Below are 16,070 nucleotides of genomic sequence, written 5' to 3' on the forward strand. Positions count from 1 at the left end.
CCCCTGTGTCTTAGGTCAGGTATGCTAGAAGCAGAGCCTGAGATGGGGACTCATGTGTATGTTTATTGGGGGGTGGGCCGGTGCTCTCAGGGGAGCACTCTAGGGGAGCAGGGAAAGCAGGAGGAGGCAGAAGGAGTTGAGCTAAGATTCGGTGTCAGGTGAAGTTCAGCCACAGCCCGTCCCCAGATGCACCTCAGCATCTGTCTTGCCTTGAGGCAAAGAGTGGGTTTGGTATTCAGGCAGCGGTCGGTCATTGCCAACCACCCACCACCCACCTGGGGTGAGGGGTGGCATTCTGCCCAACTCCCTGCTACTTGCAGGAGAGGCTCACAGGACGTCCCCTGGGGCATGTCTCCAGGGAAGGATGGGGACTTCAGTTAGCAGCCAACCCCCAGCAGCTGGGCACCTGCAAACCAAACCAGAAAGAGGGGTCCCAGGGCATCTGAGAGGGGTACCAGCAGTGTCTGCTGCAACCTCGCTGCTGCCTTTGGAGAATGTGAGCACGTTCTCTTCTCTTCTAGCTTCACAATGCCATTTGTCCTGGTTTTTACCAGAGAGAGCCCCGATCCACCCAAAGGAACAATGCCTCTCGTATCTTAGCAACAACCACCCGGTAATGTAGGTGACGCTCACCACCGCTCCCAAGAGCAGCCTGTTGGCGATGATCCCAGTGATGGTCATCGCGCTCTCGGGGGCTGTGGGATCCCATGACCTCACTGACCACCACCCTGTCGATTCCAGGACAACTCAAGATGGCTCTCAGCGAGCACGTGGCCCGGTTGGAGGGGGTGAAGTTGCTCAGGAGCAACAGGAGACTGGGTGCCAGCAGGGCCCGGATGCTGGGGGCTGCCAGGGCCACCGGGGACGTGCTGGTCTTCATGGACACCCACTGCGAGTGCCAGCCGGGCTGGCTGGAGCCCCTTCTGGCCAGAATAGCTGGTGACAGGTAACTCACTACCGGGGGCTGTAGAGCAGGAGGCGGGAGAGGGAAAAATGGTCTACAGCCTCAGCCACTCACAGAACACACCCCCCTCCCCTGCCACCACTGCCTGAGCCAACTGCAGCTCCAGTGCCCAGACCGGGGAGGAAGGGTCATGGGCAGAGGAAAAGGGAGATCTCCAAGGGCAAAGGGGCAAACCCCCCTCTTAGGGGTGTTCCTGGCTCAGGAGCCTGACCATGCTGTTTCCCACTTGAAGACTGGTCCAGGCTCCTGCCTTAGGGACATGTAGTTCTTTTTTAAAAATATGTGTGAATCACTTTATAGTTTCAAAAGAGCTCCTGGATCACTGGTCAAAGGGCAGGGTCTGGGATGTCTTCATTCTATTTTTTTTTAAATAGACTCTATTATTAGAACAAATTTTGGTACACAGCAAAATTGAGAGGCAAGGATGCTGTAGTGGATTGCCCTTTCCTGCTCTAGGGGATCTCCCCGACTCAGGAATCAAACCCGGGTCTCCTGCACTGCAGGCAGAGTCTTTACCAACTAAGCTACGAGGGAAGCCCAAAATTGAGAGGAAGTTACAGAGATTTCTCATATATCCTCTGCCTCCACACGTGCATAGCCTTCCCTGTTGTCAACATCTTCCACCAGAGTGATAAAATTGTTACAATTGATGAACATACATTAACAAATCAAAAGCATCCAAAAGGGATGCCTAGTTCTCAAGGTCATCCAGTCCTCAAGGTCATCTAGTTCTCAAGGTCACCTACTTCTCAAGGCCATATAGTTCTCAAGATCACCTAGTCCTCAAGGTCACCTAGTTCTCAAGTTTGTCTAGATCCCAAGGTCACTTAGTTCTTGAGGTCATCTAGTTCTCAGGGTCATCTGGTTCTCAAGGTCACCTAGTTTTCAAGGTCACCTAGTACTCAGCTGAGGTTTAGGCCACTCCATATTGGAGGGCTTAAGTGATGGAAGGCAGTCTGAAGAATCCCATGTGTGTGCATGTGTGTGTGTGTGTGTGTGTTGAGGAGCAGCAAGGGATTAAGATGCCTCCAGCCCTGCAGAGTGAGCTGCCTTCCTCCAGTCTGTGGCCTCAGGGAAGCTCTCAGCCCCTCTCCTACTCTGCCTGCCTCAGCAGACAGGGTCCTGGGAGGGCCATCGTCAGTCTTGGGGTCGCACCTGAGCAGCAAAGCTCTGGGAAGAGAGGCTTAGAGCTTCTTGCTTCTCAGTATAAGACACTTCCCACAAACACCGAGAATTTGCATGAGCTTCCAGAATGACTTTCTACATCACAGAGCAAGAGGAACAGTCAGGTCCAGGGGAAAAACAAAGAGTGGTCAGCTAAACTAGGGTCCTTCCTCCTTGTGGTAAAAGTTTGGTGGATGAGTTTGCAGCTGCAGTCAGCTTTTGGCTCTCTGGACAGTGGTGCCTTGGTTGACCTCACGTATTTCAGTTAGTTGGTGTTTGTTGACGGCTCCATTGAAACCCAAATGCTTGACTAGCTAGAGTTTAGAAAGGCTTAGGAGAGGATTGACCTCAAGTCTGCCTGTGAGTTAAAACTCAGTTCACAAGTGACAGGATGGTGGAGAGAGTCCTTTCCTCGCTCCTTCCAAGTCAGACAGGGAAGCTTTGCTATTTTGCCCTAAGTGAATTCCAAGAACTCCAGATACATCTGTAGATTTGAAAAACAAAGCTAAGTATGACTTTTTTTTTTAATCACTCCTTTTCAAGTCCCCCCACTCCAGTGTCTTCCTAATTCAGCCCTGACCAAGTAGCCGCTCTGGCCCATGGGAATAAAAACCAAAATAAGGAAACATCTCTCATTTCATTCATTGACATTTTAATCTTCATCTTTACCCAAAATGTATTCAGAGGCTTATGATGAATCACTTATGTAACTGGCTAAAATAGAAGTTCAAGAAGACTTCAGAAAGTAAAAGACGGTGTTGGAAACTGGGGGTAATACAGTTAATAGAAACGAGATTTACATATGACCCTGAGCCTCCAGCGAGACAGAGCAAAAAGAGAAACTTTAGGGTGATCATTCTCTGATGAAAAGGGATGTACAACTTTTTATCAAGAAGGACACAGCTAAAAGCTCTGGGACAAATTGATGGTGTAGACACTTGAATGCAGTTTCCTTTCTTGTCCTGTTACAATTACTAAGATGGCACAGACTTGATGGGATTCTTCAGAATTCAGCCACACTGCTTCCCTGGCTCTTGATTCTGAAATTCTACAAAATGCTCTGCCAGTTGCCAAATCCATCCCCTCTGCACAGCTCATTCAACAGTAAGCAAACCTGGGAGGGGTCCTCCTGAAATCCTTGCCCGTACTCCTCAGTTTCCTTAGGTCAATGCATCGTGCTCCAAAGTGGTGGAGGCCAGAGGTATTAAGTTACCATTACCTTCCAGAAGGCGGGGAAAATGTATCAAGATCCTTGCTGTAAATATAAACCCCATAACGCTTCATGCCAAGGCCAGTCACTGGAGGCCACAGATTAAAGCAGATCTTTGAATTCCAGGACCACCCTGGCCCTCTCCACATGGGCTGGGCTCGTGCCAGCCCCGGCCGTCTCTGAGCCAGCCCTGGCCATCTCTGAGGTGGATGGAAACCGATGGGAGTGTAAACAGCATGGCTGGCATCTCTTTCCCAGGAATATTCCTTTTCTTAGACTGGTAACTGCCAGCCAGTCTAAGACTTTTCTTACCAATCTAACTGGGTAACCCCTTAGTTCATGCCTAACTCATTCCAAGGTACAGTTTTTAGAAGAAACTGTCATGAGAGGCCAGGGAAAAAATGTGACTGAGATATGACTAGGTGGAGGGCAGCTGCTGGTATACCTGAGTGATGCGTCAAAAGGCAGGGTTTCCAACCTGTACTGAAATCTGTACTGATTTCCCATAGGGCTCTCTCTGAGATCATGTAGTCCCAGTCTGTGCAAAAAAACTGGGATGAAATACAGTGCCAACAGCTACAGTAAATGAACAAGTAAATCTAGTTGCAGGACTTTGCTGAGAGACACCATGAACTCATATACACGCACGTGTGCACGTGCATGCATGTGCGCGTGTGCGCACACACACACATGCTTTAACATCAAGGAGACTTATGGGGCTTGACAATCCTGGTTTCCCAAGACAACCAAGTTTCATGACCCAGGTAGGAACCAGAACTAGACCCTAGAGCAGGGACCCGTGAGCCCTCTGCAGTTGTACACAATATTTTGTATATGTGCATACGATTATTTTTCTGAGGAGGGATCGATTATTTTCTCATGATTCTCAAAGGAATCAAAGACCTCCAAAGAAGTCAAGAGCCATAGTCCTAGAGCATTACAGCTGAGAAAGAAAGAGCTTTCTGGGAAGTAGTTCCACCTCCCATCTGACAAATGAGGAAGCTAAGAACCAGAGAGGCACAACAGCTATCTCAAGATCACACCGCGCATTAGTGGCAGAGCTGAGCCTAGGTCACTGTTCTTCTGTCTCTCAGTTTTGTCCAGAGAGGGTGTGTGTGTGTGTGTGTGTGTGTGTGTGTGTGTGTATGTGGTGTGTGGTGTGTGTATTTGTACTTTTTTTTTATTGAACAGAGAGATTTTTAAAGAAAGGGGCAGGGATAGTCTTTAATGAAACGGGCCCCTAACTCCCTGTGGAAAAATGTATTTTCTAGAACAGCGCTGTTCAGGAACCACAGGTGTAACGTAAACATTTCTAGCAGTCCCATTGCAAAATAAAGAGACAGATGATATTAATTTCAACAAAATGTTTTAGGAAACCCAGTATGTCCAAAATATTGTCATTTCCACATGCGATCCATACGATAATTACTGAGATGGGCACACCATTTTTCATACTAAGTCTTCTCAACGCAGTGTGAGCCTCACACTCATATCGCATCTCGGTTCAGACACCTGGTGTTTTAGGTGCCCAGTGGCCGCGTGGGTGGTGGTTGCCACTTTGGAGGCTGCTGGCTAGATTATGTTTCTGCGCCCCCAGCAAGTGGAATGTGTGTCTTGCTTCTCTGATCTCACGGTTCCTTCCAGGAGCAGGGTGGTGTCTCCCGTCCTGGATGTGATTGACTGGAAGACTTTGCAGTATTACCCCTCCGAGGACCAGCAGCGAGGAGTGTTGGACTGGAAGCTGGATTTCCACTGGGAGCCTTTGCCGGAGCGCGAGAGAAGGGCCCTCACTTCTCCTGTCAGTCCCATCAGGTGAGGCTCCTCCCCCGGCCGGCTTTGCCGCTGCCTCCCCCATGCGGGCTCGGGCCAACCCGGGCTCTCCCCCTCTCCTACCAAGTTCAATGCAATTCAGTTCAGTCGTTCAGTCGTGTCTGACTCTCTGCAACCCCATGGACTGCAGCACGCAGGCCTCCCTGTCCATCACCAACTCCCGGAGCTTACTCAAACTCATGCCCATCGAGTCGGTGATGCCATCCAACCATCTCATCCTCTGTCGTCCCCTTCTCTTCCTGCCCTCAATCTTTCCCAGCATCAGGGTCTTTTCCAGTGAGCCAGCTCTTTCCATCAGGTGGCCAAAGTATTGGAGCGTCAATATTGGAGCTTGTAGCAAGTTACCTAATCAATAAGCTGGGGATCACAATGGTACTTACCTTCTAGGGAGGCTGTGAGGTTTCAGTGAGCTAATATATGAGAAGCATGCAGAAACTGTCAAACACTCAGGGATGGGTGTTATTATCCTCACATTGTTATATGAGTGGAGTCCGGCGAAGTTTCCAGAGCATGGAAGTAGGAAGCGGAAGCATCTTATCTGGGGTCTCAATCCAGCTCTGTCTCACCAGGAAACTCTGGAGTTTCCCAGGGCTCAGATGCTTTCTTGGTAAAAGGGAAGAATTCAGCTAGGTAAATGCTAAGAAACCGGAAGTCTCAATATATGTCCAGCTTTATGGTTCGCTTCTCACGAGTTTGACTTTTAGGCAAATATCCTATGTTTAACATAGGATATGTTATGTTTAAAACCTAGTCAATGTTCTAGAGAGCTTCTGCTGTGTAACAAACCATCCAAACTTTAGGGTGTGGAGGAACTTTTATTAAGAGCCTGGACTCTGGGTTGTGAATTCTGAAAGGAGTAGTGATGTTGGCTGTTTGCTCCGTGGTGTCTGGGGCCTCAGCAGGACCAGCCTCGACTAGACTAGACTGGCTGGAAATGACTCAACATCTCGGGGCAGGATTCCCCAGAGTCTGATGCTGGCCATCACTGGGACCCAGTGGGAGCTTCTTCCCTGTTCTCTCCATGAGATCACTGCAGGCGGGTTCCCTGGGGCTTCCTACACCCTGGCACTGGTTTCAGACAGCAAGGGTCCCAGAAGACTCAGGCAAAGCAAGCTGTAATCTCCTACCCAGTTAAGAAAATAACGTATTGAGATGAAATTCATATAATATAAAATGAGCCATTTCTAAGTGAACAATTCAGTACATTCGCAACGCTGAGCAACCATTGCCTCTTTATAGCTCCCAAACATTCCCCTTTTCCTAAAGGAAAATCCCTTCCTTGTTGCCTCCCATTGTCCCCTTTCTCCAGCTGCTAGCAATCCCCAATCCACTGTCTGTCTCCATGGATTTACCAGTTCTGGATATTTTACACCAAGGGGCTCACACAATAAGTGACCTCTTGTGTCTGGCTTCTCCCACTTATCGTGATGTTTCAGAGTATGTACCCCCTTTAATAAGCAAGTCTCAGAGGTCACCCCGGGTCACTTCTTCCACAGCCGCAGGCCCCCTAGGTTCCCAGGAGGGAGACGTGGCCCTAACTCACAGTGGGGTCAATGTCACATTGTAGACAGAGCCCAAGGAACAAGGATTCTGCCACCGTTGACCTGCCCAACACCAAGCAATCACCCAAGTTGTTTCCGTGTGCCTAGGCTATGGACACAGAGTGAGGCGTTAGTCACAAACAGGACTTCCAAGTGTCTACCCGAGGGTGTGTGACTCTAGCAGCTGACCTAAGCCACCAAGATTAGAAATGTAAAAAGTATCTTTTTATTTTCTACTAACTGAATTTAGGTAATTTCTCTCTTGATCCCTGTCTGCTAACGGCAGAAAACTTCGGGACAAATTAGACAGGTTCAGTGATAGCTTAGCCACCTCGTCATTAGATCTGTCATCCAGGCGTGTCCACCCTCCCGTCCCTCTGGGGTGGACTCTGGGCTCCAGGCTTCCGTGGTGGATGCTGGTGGGGAAGACGTGCTCCACGTCAGGCTCTGGCTGTCTTGTGTTGGGTTCACCATGATGTGTGTGCTTTCACCAGCCGTGGCCATAGATGGGGGCTGGCACGTGGGTCCCGCTGGCCTGCACCCTCCACATGGCATCTGCCGAGGTCCCACATCTTCTTCCGGCCCACCCTGGCGTGCTGATGCTCCGGGAGCCTCTAAGGAGCTGCACCTACCACCTGCCTGCCCGGGCACCACCTAGACCCTATCTCCTGGGGCCAAGGGCCATCCGGGGGGTCTGAACTCCCAGGGCAGCCAGCTGGGAGGTGGGCCATGCGCCCTCTGCTCTCTGGTCCCCAAACAACAAGCAAGGGATCCCCCTCCTCCTGGAATTGCCCTGAAGGTGTCAAGGTGGATACCAGGTCCTTCCCAGGGATCTACCTGAATCTTTGTGTCTTGGTCTCCCCATGGGCTGTCTCTTCTCTCTGAAGGCTGGAGGATCTTATCTAGTTTGGACATAGAAAATCCTGGCTCTGCGAGGATGAGCCCTCACCTTAGGCCTAGACTGCAGCTTTGCCATTAGACTTGAAAACTCAGAGTCTATTGTCTATGTTCTTGGCTTTGGGGCCACGTTGTAGCCAGCTCAGCAGTCACAACAAAAAACCACAGGTTGGATGGCTTAATCAACATGAGATTTATTTTCTTATGTTGCAGGATCTCATTTAGCCTTAATTACTTCTTCAGAGGCCCCATCTCCAAATCCAATACACTGCGGGTTAGGGCTTTGACATGTGGATTTGGGAGGGACACAGACATTCAGTCTAGAACAGGCCCATACCAACCTCAGGCCTCATTTTCCCAGTGGGGAAGGGTCATGGAACTAAGATGCAGGTGTAAGGGGTGGGGTGCAGAACCAGATATGTTTTACCTCCTTCCGTCATAGGCGTGCATCCTGGAAGCACAGAAAGCTAATTCTAACTTCATTACTGGCCTGTCAGCATCTCCTGAGCCCCTGTTTCATGCCAGACACTCTACTGAGGGCTGTGAACCCAAAGAATTAAAAGAGAAGTTTCTGGACCTCTCTGAGTTATGATGCGGGAGGATGGTAGATCTCAGCATTATGAGGAGTGCTGGATAGGTGCGTCCCCAGAGAGTTAAGAGAGGGGCCTGCCTGAGGGAGCAATGTATTCTGCTCCAGCCAAAGCGAAGGGATTCCATTCAAGAGAACAGACTCCTCAGAGGACCTCTGCCCAACCTGAGGCAAAGGCTCCTTGACTCCAGGCACCAGTCCTCTCTGGAACCTTCTTTTAGGCCTCAGGGTCTCTCTGATGCCCAAGGTCACTGCAGTCACCTTGACCCACCCAGTTTGACCTACCATTGGCCAAAGTTCCAGCCAGAGAGAGCCCAGTCACCTTCGCCCGGGGCGGCTGCTCCTTCCCTGAGACCCAGCTGCTGCCCGGCCCCTGTCGAGGCCTCAGGCTCCCTGTGAAGGGCCCACATCTCTTTTCACACTCGTTCATACATTTCTAACTGTGTCTTCCCCACCCTGGGTACTCTGACTGCATGGCCTCTCTCATCAGAGCATGAAAGTGGAATTAGGATGAGGTTGGGTACTGACTATATACAGATGCCAAGAAAATTCCAGAAAGGATATCACCATTTGTACATTTGCAAATGACAGTATTAAGCGATATTTATTGAACATGTGCTTAGTTAATGCTATAAACGTATTATACATATCAGCTGGCTCAGTGGTAAAGAACCTGCCTTCCAATGCAGGAGACATAAGAGACACAGGTTGGATCCCTGGGTCATGAAGATCCCCTGGAGGAGGGTATGGCAACCACTCGTTTTCTTGCCTGGAGAATCCCATGGACAGAGGAGCCTGGTGGGCTTCAGTCCATAGGGTCACGCAGAGTCTGACACGACTGAAGTGACTTAGCACACACATGATTCTGTGAAGCAGTTACTGGTAGTAATTACTCTTAGTCCCATTTCACACATGTGAAAATGTAGGTACACAGAGGTTAAATTAGAAATGAACTCTCCAGAGGTTGCCCAATTGCATTAAGTTGTTAAGTGGTAGATCCAAGGTTAAACTTGGAGGCCAGTCTCCTGCCACAATGCTCTTCATAGCTCTGCCCTGCTGTGTTTTAAAGACAAGTTTGAAATACAATCTGTCATTGCCAGGTACATAAAGGCTATACAGATACCCGTGTCAGTTCAGGGCAGGGCTTGCTGCCAAAGGCATCATGAAAAAGCACTTGATTTTCAGAGATCTTTGGGTTTTGGCAAGCAGAGGTACTTTACGTGACATTTCTTTGAGTTTCCCAAAACTCCATTATTGTCCCCAATTAGAGGTGATGAAATTGAGCCCAGAGTGGTCATCTATCTCATCCAAGATCTTACAAATTGTAAGTGGTAAAACTGGAAAGAATTACACTACTGGTTTTTATTGTGGTGTAACTTCATATTTTTAATAGCCCAAATGTCAGTAGTTTTGTTCACGTAAAACTATTGTCTTAGTAATTTAAAACATCTGAACTCTGAGTCATCCACCCCTGAGGCACACCCAGAGTTTGGCCATATTGAAATGTGTACTCTTTTGAATGAAGAGATTTTGATTCTGAAGCCTCTGGCTCTGTCCTTCTCAGGTAAGCTCTTCTAAAGGATGTTGCTGTCATCTTAATTCCCTCACTTAGGGATTCCAGCTTTCTGTGTTTTTAAAGCACGTGTATTTCCCCCAGAGCATCTGGGGACCTACCTATTCCAGAGTCCCTGCAGCATTCGTCTTAGGGGGTGCGTGCTCGTGAAGCAGATAAGAGTGTGAGGTCAAGAGTGAGGGCAGGAAGAGGCCTGCTGGTCCCTCTGGTCCAGGCCTGGGGCTGCTGGCCTCGGGGCACCTTATTTTAACCAAGGTCTTCTTTCCAAAGACCTCACCAGAGAGGGGGCCCTCCCTGAAGGAGCAGAGTCCAAGGGGTATAAAAGGTCCAGGCAGCCAGCACTCTCTTTTCATGAAACACCAGAACTTGTGACATGCTCGCTTGGCCCCAGTCTTGCAATTAAAAGCCCTGAGGTCTGACTGAGCCCCGAGTCCACTCTCTGGGCTCCTGGAGCACCCCCACCTGCCATGCCCACCCCCAGGCGCTCCGGGTTCTGAACTGCGGTCTGTTCCCTCCCTCTCTTCCCAGGAGCCCCGTGGTGCCTGGCGGGGTGGTGGCCATGGACCGACATTACTTCCAAAACACCGGAGCGTACGACCCTCTCCTGTCACTGCAGGGAGGCGAAAACCTCGAGCTGTCTCTCAAGGTATGCCCTGGGCCGCAGGAGGCCTGGGAGGTATCTCTGGAGCCATGGATGGGGTCACAGCTTGGAGGTCAAGGATGAGGCTTCAGACAAACACAGAGACATCATCCAGGGGGTGTCCCACCCTGCTTTCTGCCCCTCTGGCCTCTCTCTTGGCTTCAGCACAGCCTCCCTCCTGAACCCACTTGAGTCCGCTTGTAGGAAAGGGCGTGTCTTCAGCCATCTCCGCCTGACACAGAGCTTCCTAGACGTCCTCCGAGGCCAGCAGACTTAGCCCCTGGAGAGTTTTCACTGTGCCCACTGGCCGGAGCAAATACCACACAGTTCTGTGTGCTTCGTTTGATCCAAACAACTTAATGGGGCTTCCCCTGTAGCTCAGTTGGTAAAGAATCCGCCTACAATGCAGGAGACCTGGGTTCAATTCCTGGGTTGGAAAGATCCCCTGCAGAAGGAAATGGCCACCCACTCCAGTATTCTTGCCTGGAGAATCCCATGGGCTATAGCCTGCCAGGCTCCTCTGTCCATGGGGTCACAAGAGTCGGACACGACTTGGCAACTAAACCACCACCAAACAACTTAATGAGCATTTGTCCAAACAGTGTAGCCCCACTGCGCACCACTCAATTTCTCAACCTTGGATCAGATTGGACCCTCCACCCGCATTTCCTGTTTCTCATTGATTTCTAGCTTGCTTTTTCACTGCAGCAACCCCTGAAAACCCAACCCAGAGAAGACAAACAGCATTGAAAGTACAGCAATCTGAGGTTGAAATCAGTTTGCAGAACTTCCAACAGGTGTCATTCTGTTTCTCCTGAATGTTGAATATAGCCCACTCAGCCATCTGAGTTTGCTCTGGCACCCTGGGGTGCCTTGGCACCCAGTTTGGAAAGACCATGGTTTGCCTTCTTGATGTCTTTTGGTTCATGTTCTGCCTATCTGAGGCAGGTTTTTGCTTTGCTCTTTGTTCCCAAGTAGGGAATAAGACACTTCTTGTCAGACGAACTCTAGGCATTTGGGAGTAGGAGTGAGTGGAGAGCAAAGAAAGTCCTAAAAGTAGGAAAGACTCTGAGGAAAGCTTGCTTTGATCTCCACCCAGATGGCTTCTGGTAACTTTGCAGCAGACTTCACAAGCTTTTAGAGATTCCCTGGCCACTAGGGGTTCCCTTTCCCCTCAGGAAGCAGCCTTGGGAGAGTCCAGGTGTTAACAGCACAGATGCATCCTCTAAGTGCTGAATCTGGGCATGTGTTTCAGGAGCGGGGCAGGGACATTCAGGCAGTTGCAGGGGTTCAGTTCAGTCTCTCAGCTGTGTCCGACTCTGCGACCCCATGGACTGCAGCAGGCCAGGCCTCCCTGTCCATCACCAACTCCCAGAGCTTACTCAAACTCATGTCTATCGAGTCGGTGGTGCCATCTAACTATCTCATCCTCTGTCGTCCCCTTCTCCTCCCGCCTTCAGTCTTTCCCTGCATCAGGGTCTTTTCTAATGAGTCAGTTCTTCACATCAGGTGGCCAAAGTATTGGAGTTTCAGCTTCAACATCGTTCCCTCCAATGAATACCCAGGACCGAGTTCCTTTGGGATGGACTGGTTGGATCTCCTTGCAGTCCAAGGGACTCTCAAGAGTCTTCTCCAACACCACGGTTCAAAAGCATCAATTCTTCAGTGCTCAGCTTTCTTTATAGTCCAACTCTCACATCCATACATGACCACTGGAAAGACCATAGCCTTGACTAGACAGACCTTTGTTGACATTTTGAATATGCTGTCTAGGTTGGTCATAACTTTTCTTCCAAGGAGTAAGCGTCTTTTAATTTCATGGCTGCAATCACCATTTGCAGTGATTTTGGAGCCCAAGAAAATAAAGTCTGCCACAGTTTCCACTGTTTCCCATTGTTGCAGGGGTGTGACCCCTCAACCCACAGGTCCCGGCCGGGGACCACCACCCTCGTTCTCCCCACCTTGCCCCTCACCCCCCTGCCCAGAACTCTCAGATCAGGAAACTCTATTCCATCCTGAGAACTAGCGTCATTCTGCACTCGGTACGTCCCAGACATTTTGCCATCCCCTCCCAGGGCCCCTCGTGTCCCATGTCTCTGGAGAGGAGCACAGAGGTGTGAGTTTTCTCCTTTCCTGGCAGACCTGGCTCTGTGGGGGCTCCGTGGAAATCCTGCCCTGTTCCCGCGTGGGGCACCTCTACCGAAATGAAGATGCCCACTCCCAGCGTGAGCGGGAGGCCACCCTGCAGAACAAGGTCCGCATCGCTGAGACCTGGCTGGGCTCCTTCAAAGAAACCTTCTACAGGCACAGTCCAGAGGCCTTGTCCCTGAGCAAGGTAAGGGGGAGCCCAGCAGAGGCTTCTGGGCCCACCCAGGGCTCCCCCAGCTGGAGGCTGGGCCAGGAGTACCTCCCCTCCGCCTTGAAGGGCAGACAGAAGCTTCCAGCGGGTACTTCCATGGGGGCCCTCTCAAGGGGCTCCCCCTCCCGGTGGAGTTGTCCTCTGTCTCTCCCAGCATCTCTGGGGGGCGGGGGGAGCTGGAGGGGGAGGCAGTCACAGCTGGTCCTGGCCTCGAATCCCCGGATGTCTGTGGGGCAGGGTCTGTCATCACATTTAAAGCTGCGACCCTTCACCCTGGGCCCAGAGGAGAGACTGGGTGGGGCGTAATTGCTGAGATGGGTCCCTGAGGGCCCTTTCATCCCAGGGAAAATGTTCAAGGCTATGCAATTACCCCAAGACGTTAAACAAATAGAAGCATAAAAGTAAATGTAAAGGACCTCCGGCCAAAGGCCCAGAAAAATAAACCTTTCAAACACTTGATTAAATGTCCACAAACAGGGCATTTTCAACTGGTCCATGACCACTCAGCACTGTTCTGATGGCAGGACATGTGAATACTGTTTGGCGTGGGACGCGGCTCACAGTGACGTGTGCGGTCCCACATCCCTCAGCCTCCTCCCAGACCCCCGGTCCCTCCCCGGCGTGAGCTGTGATGTAAAGCCGCTTTCTCCGGGCTGCCGCCTGTGTCTCCCCCTCCCCAGGCTGGGAAGCCGGACTGCATGGAGCGTCAGCAGCTGCAGAGGAGGCTGGGCTGCCGGACCTTCCACTGGTTTCTGGCCAACGTCTACCCCGAGCTGTACCCACTGGAACGCAGGCCCAGGTTCTCCGGAAAGGCAAGGCATGAGAGAGACAAAGGGCAGAGGAGGAGGAAACGGGGCCGAGTCGCTTCCGCAGCCAGGGCCTGGGTTCAGAGGCTCTCCCACCGCCCCGGGCACCCAGGCCCAGCCCAGCGGGGCCTCCCTGCGGGGGATGGCTGGGCTGGGCCGTAACCCACCGCGGGGCCCCTTGCCCTGGGGTGCTTCCACGTCCTTCGGGAGGCCCGGCTCTCAGGATCGCTGGCTTGAGCTTGGCCTCCCTCGATTCTGCAGCCCGATCGTGGGCCTTGAGCGCCACCGTAGAGAGTGAAGGAGGGGAACGCGGCCGACAGAGGGCGTCTTCGCGCGGAGGGCGGGATTCACCCCTGCGTGTGTCTGCTTGCAGCTCCACAACACCGGACTGGGCTTCTGCGCCGACTGCGCGGCGGAAGGGGCCGCTCCGGGCTGCGCCGTGGTGCTGGCCCCTTGCAGCGACGCCCAGCAGCAGCAGGTGGGTGGCCAGCGCTCCCAGACCGCTGGGGGGTCTTTGCCGGGATGCCCCTCTCTTCCTCTGGGGGCCTCTCCTTTCCCGGGTCCCGCGTCCGTGACTGTGCCTGGTCCCCCACTCTTGTGACCCGTCCCCCCCAACCTGTCCCCAGCTCCTAGCCTAGATGTGGAGCCGTCAGAGAAGGCGAGCCTCTGAGCTCCAGGGGAAGGGCCAGGCTGTTTAGCCAGTGCGTTCAGCTGACAGATAAGGAAACGGGGGCCTGGAGGGTGGCTAGCCCGGGGCGACCAAAGCAGGTGTCTCCAGAATCCCGGTGGGTAAGGGGCAGTGGGAGCGGAGAGGTGCGCCTGCCCCTGCCGCATGCATGTCTCTTGTCTTGTGTGGAAGCGGATCCAGTATTACAAGATCATCCAAAAACATAAAAGACACTGGAAATCCAGAATTCATGGAAAAGACTCCCATTAAAAAAAAAAAAAGAAAAATTATTTACTGGCCAAGCCTCACAGTATGCAGGATCTTCCCCAACTAGGGATCAAACCCATGCCCCCTACAGGGGAAGTGTGGAATCCCAACCTCTGCCCTGCTAGGGAATTTCCTCTTTTTCTTTTCATTGGAGTGTAGTTAGTTGATCTACAATGTTGTGTTAGCTTCTGGTGTATAACAAAGTGATTCAGTTCTACATATATACCTATTTATGTTCTTTTTCGGGTTCTTTCCTGTTGTAGCTTATTACAGGATATTGAATATAGCTCCCTGTGCTATACAGTAGGGCCTTGCTGTTTATCTATTTTGTATGTAGTAGTTTGTGTCTGCTAATCCCAAACCCCTAATTTATCTGTTCCCCCCACCCTTTTTCCCCTTTGGTAACCGTAAGTTTATCTTCTCTCTATGTGGGTCTGTTCCTGTTTTGTAAACATACTAAGTGAAGTAACTCAGACAGAGAAAGACAAATATCATAAGATGTCTCTTGTGTGTGGAATCTAAAAGATGATGCAAATGAACTTATTTACAAAATGGAAAAGTTCATCATTTAAATTAAAAATCTATAATCAGAGATCAAAGAAAACTTATGTGCAGGCAAATTCCCACCAGGGCACCTTTTTGAAACCAGTTCAAGACCAGTTCAAGACCATTAGCCAATTAGAACCAGAGACAGGGACAGTCGGTCACCAAGCAGGCGCTATAGGCACAGAAGCCCCAAGGAAGCGAGGAGACCCCAGAAAACGTCCCCCCTTTACAGCGGTGCAACAAACCCGAGACTCGTGACTGTGTTCCTGAGACTCCAGGCTGCTGGCGCTGAGTCTTGCCCGCGTAGATACGCTGTGTCTTTCAGGCATTTAATGCAGATCTCTGGGGCCAAGACTTCCAGGCCAGAGGAGTCTCTCAGGGTAACACAAGAGCCGTGTTTGTGTGTGTGTGTGTGTGTGTGTGTGTGTGTGAGATGGGGAGAGAGGGCTAGGTTTGGGCAGACAGCCTCATGGCCTCAGCGGCCCCCGCCCCACTTGCCAGAGGAGGGGTCACCCAGCTGGGTCATCGGCTGCAGGTCTCAGAGCAGCGGCTTCACTCCCCATGCACCGAGCATGTGGTCTATGAAACTCCTTCCTCGGGGAGAAGGGCTTGCACTCCACAGTCAGAAGGGAGGCAGAGGGTGGAAACGCCCCTGGGGAAGGGAGGGGAACAGCTCTTCTGGGGCGGGCATGCTGGAGACCGTCCTCAGATTCCCGGGGGCTCCCTCCGCAGCGAGGCTGGAGCCCGGGGTAGCCGGAAGGGCGGGCTGCCCTGTGACAACAGAAGCTTATGACCCGCTGCTGCTGCTGCTGCTAAGTTGCTTCAGTCGTGTCCGACTCTGTGCGACCCGATGGACAGCAGCCCACCAGGCTCCTCTGTCCGTGGGATTCTCTAGGCAAGAATATTGGAGTGGGTTGCCATTTCCTTCTCCAGCTTATGACCCGAGGGGCAGCCTAAGGGAGACGATGAGCATGACTGGCAGGTTCTCCCACATGGGGAGGGTCTCCTTGACCCTGA

The 16,070-nt window shown here is 51.6% G+C and overlaps 1 protein-coding gene across 2 annotated transcripts in view; it reads left to right on the plus strand.

Moving 5' to 3' along the window:
* Positions 1-16,070, plus strand: part of GALNT15 (polypeptide N-acetylgalactosaminyltransferase 15) — a 46,155-nt gene that overhangs the window by 23,994 nt on the left and 6,091 nt on the right. For both annotated transcript variants that reach the window (XM_043474787.1, XM_043474786.1), the window contains exons 3-8: positions 742-946; positions 4,983-5,150; positions 10,297-10,414; positions 12,549-12,743; positions 13,448-13,579; positions 13,947-14,051. In XM_043474787.1, the coding sequence (XP_043330722.1) occupies positions 742-946; positions 4,983-5,150; positions 10,297-10,414; positions 12,549-12,743; positions 13,448-13,579; positions 13,947-14,051 (923 nt within the window). The remainder of the gene's footprint in view (positions 1-741; positions 947-4,982; positions 5,151-10,296; positions 10,415-12,548; positions 12,744-13,447; positions 13,580-13,946; positions 14,052-16,070) is intronic.

The sequence above is a fragment of the Cervus canadensis genome, chromosome 7, assembly GCF_019320065.1.
Source record: "Cervus canadensis isolate Bull #8, Minnesota chromosome 7, ASM1932006v1, whole genome shotgun sequence".
Taxonomy (NCBI): Eukaryota; Metazoa; Chordata; class Mammalia; order Artiodactyla; family Cervidae; genus Cervus; species Cervus canadensis.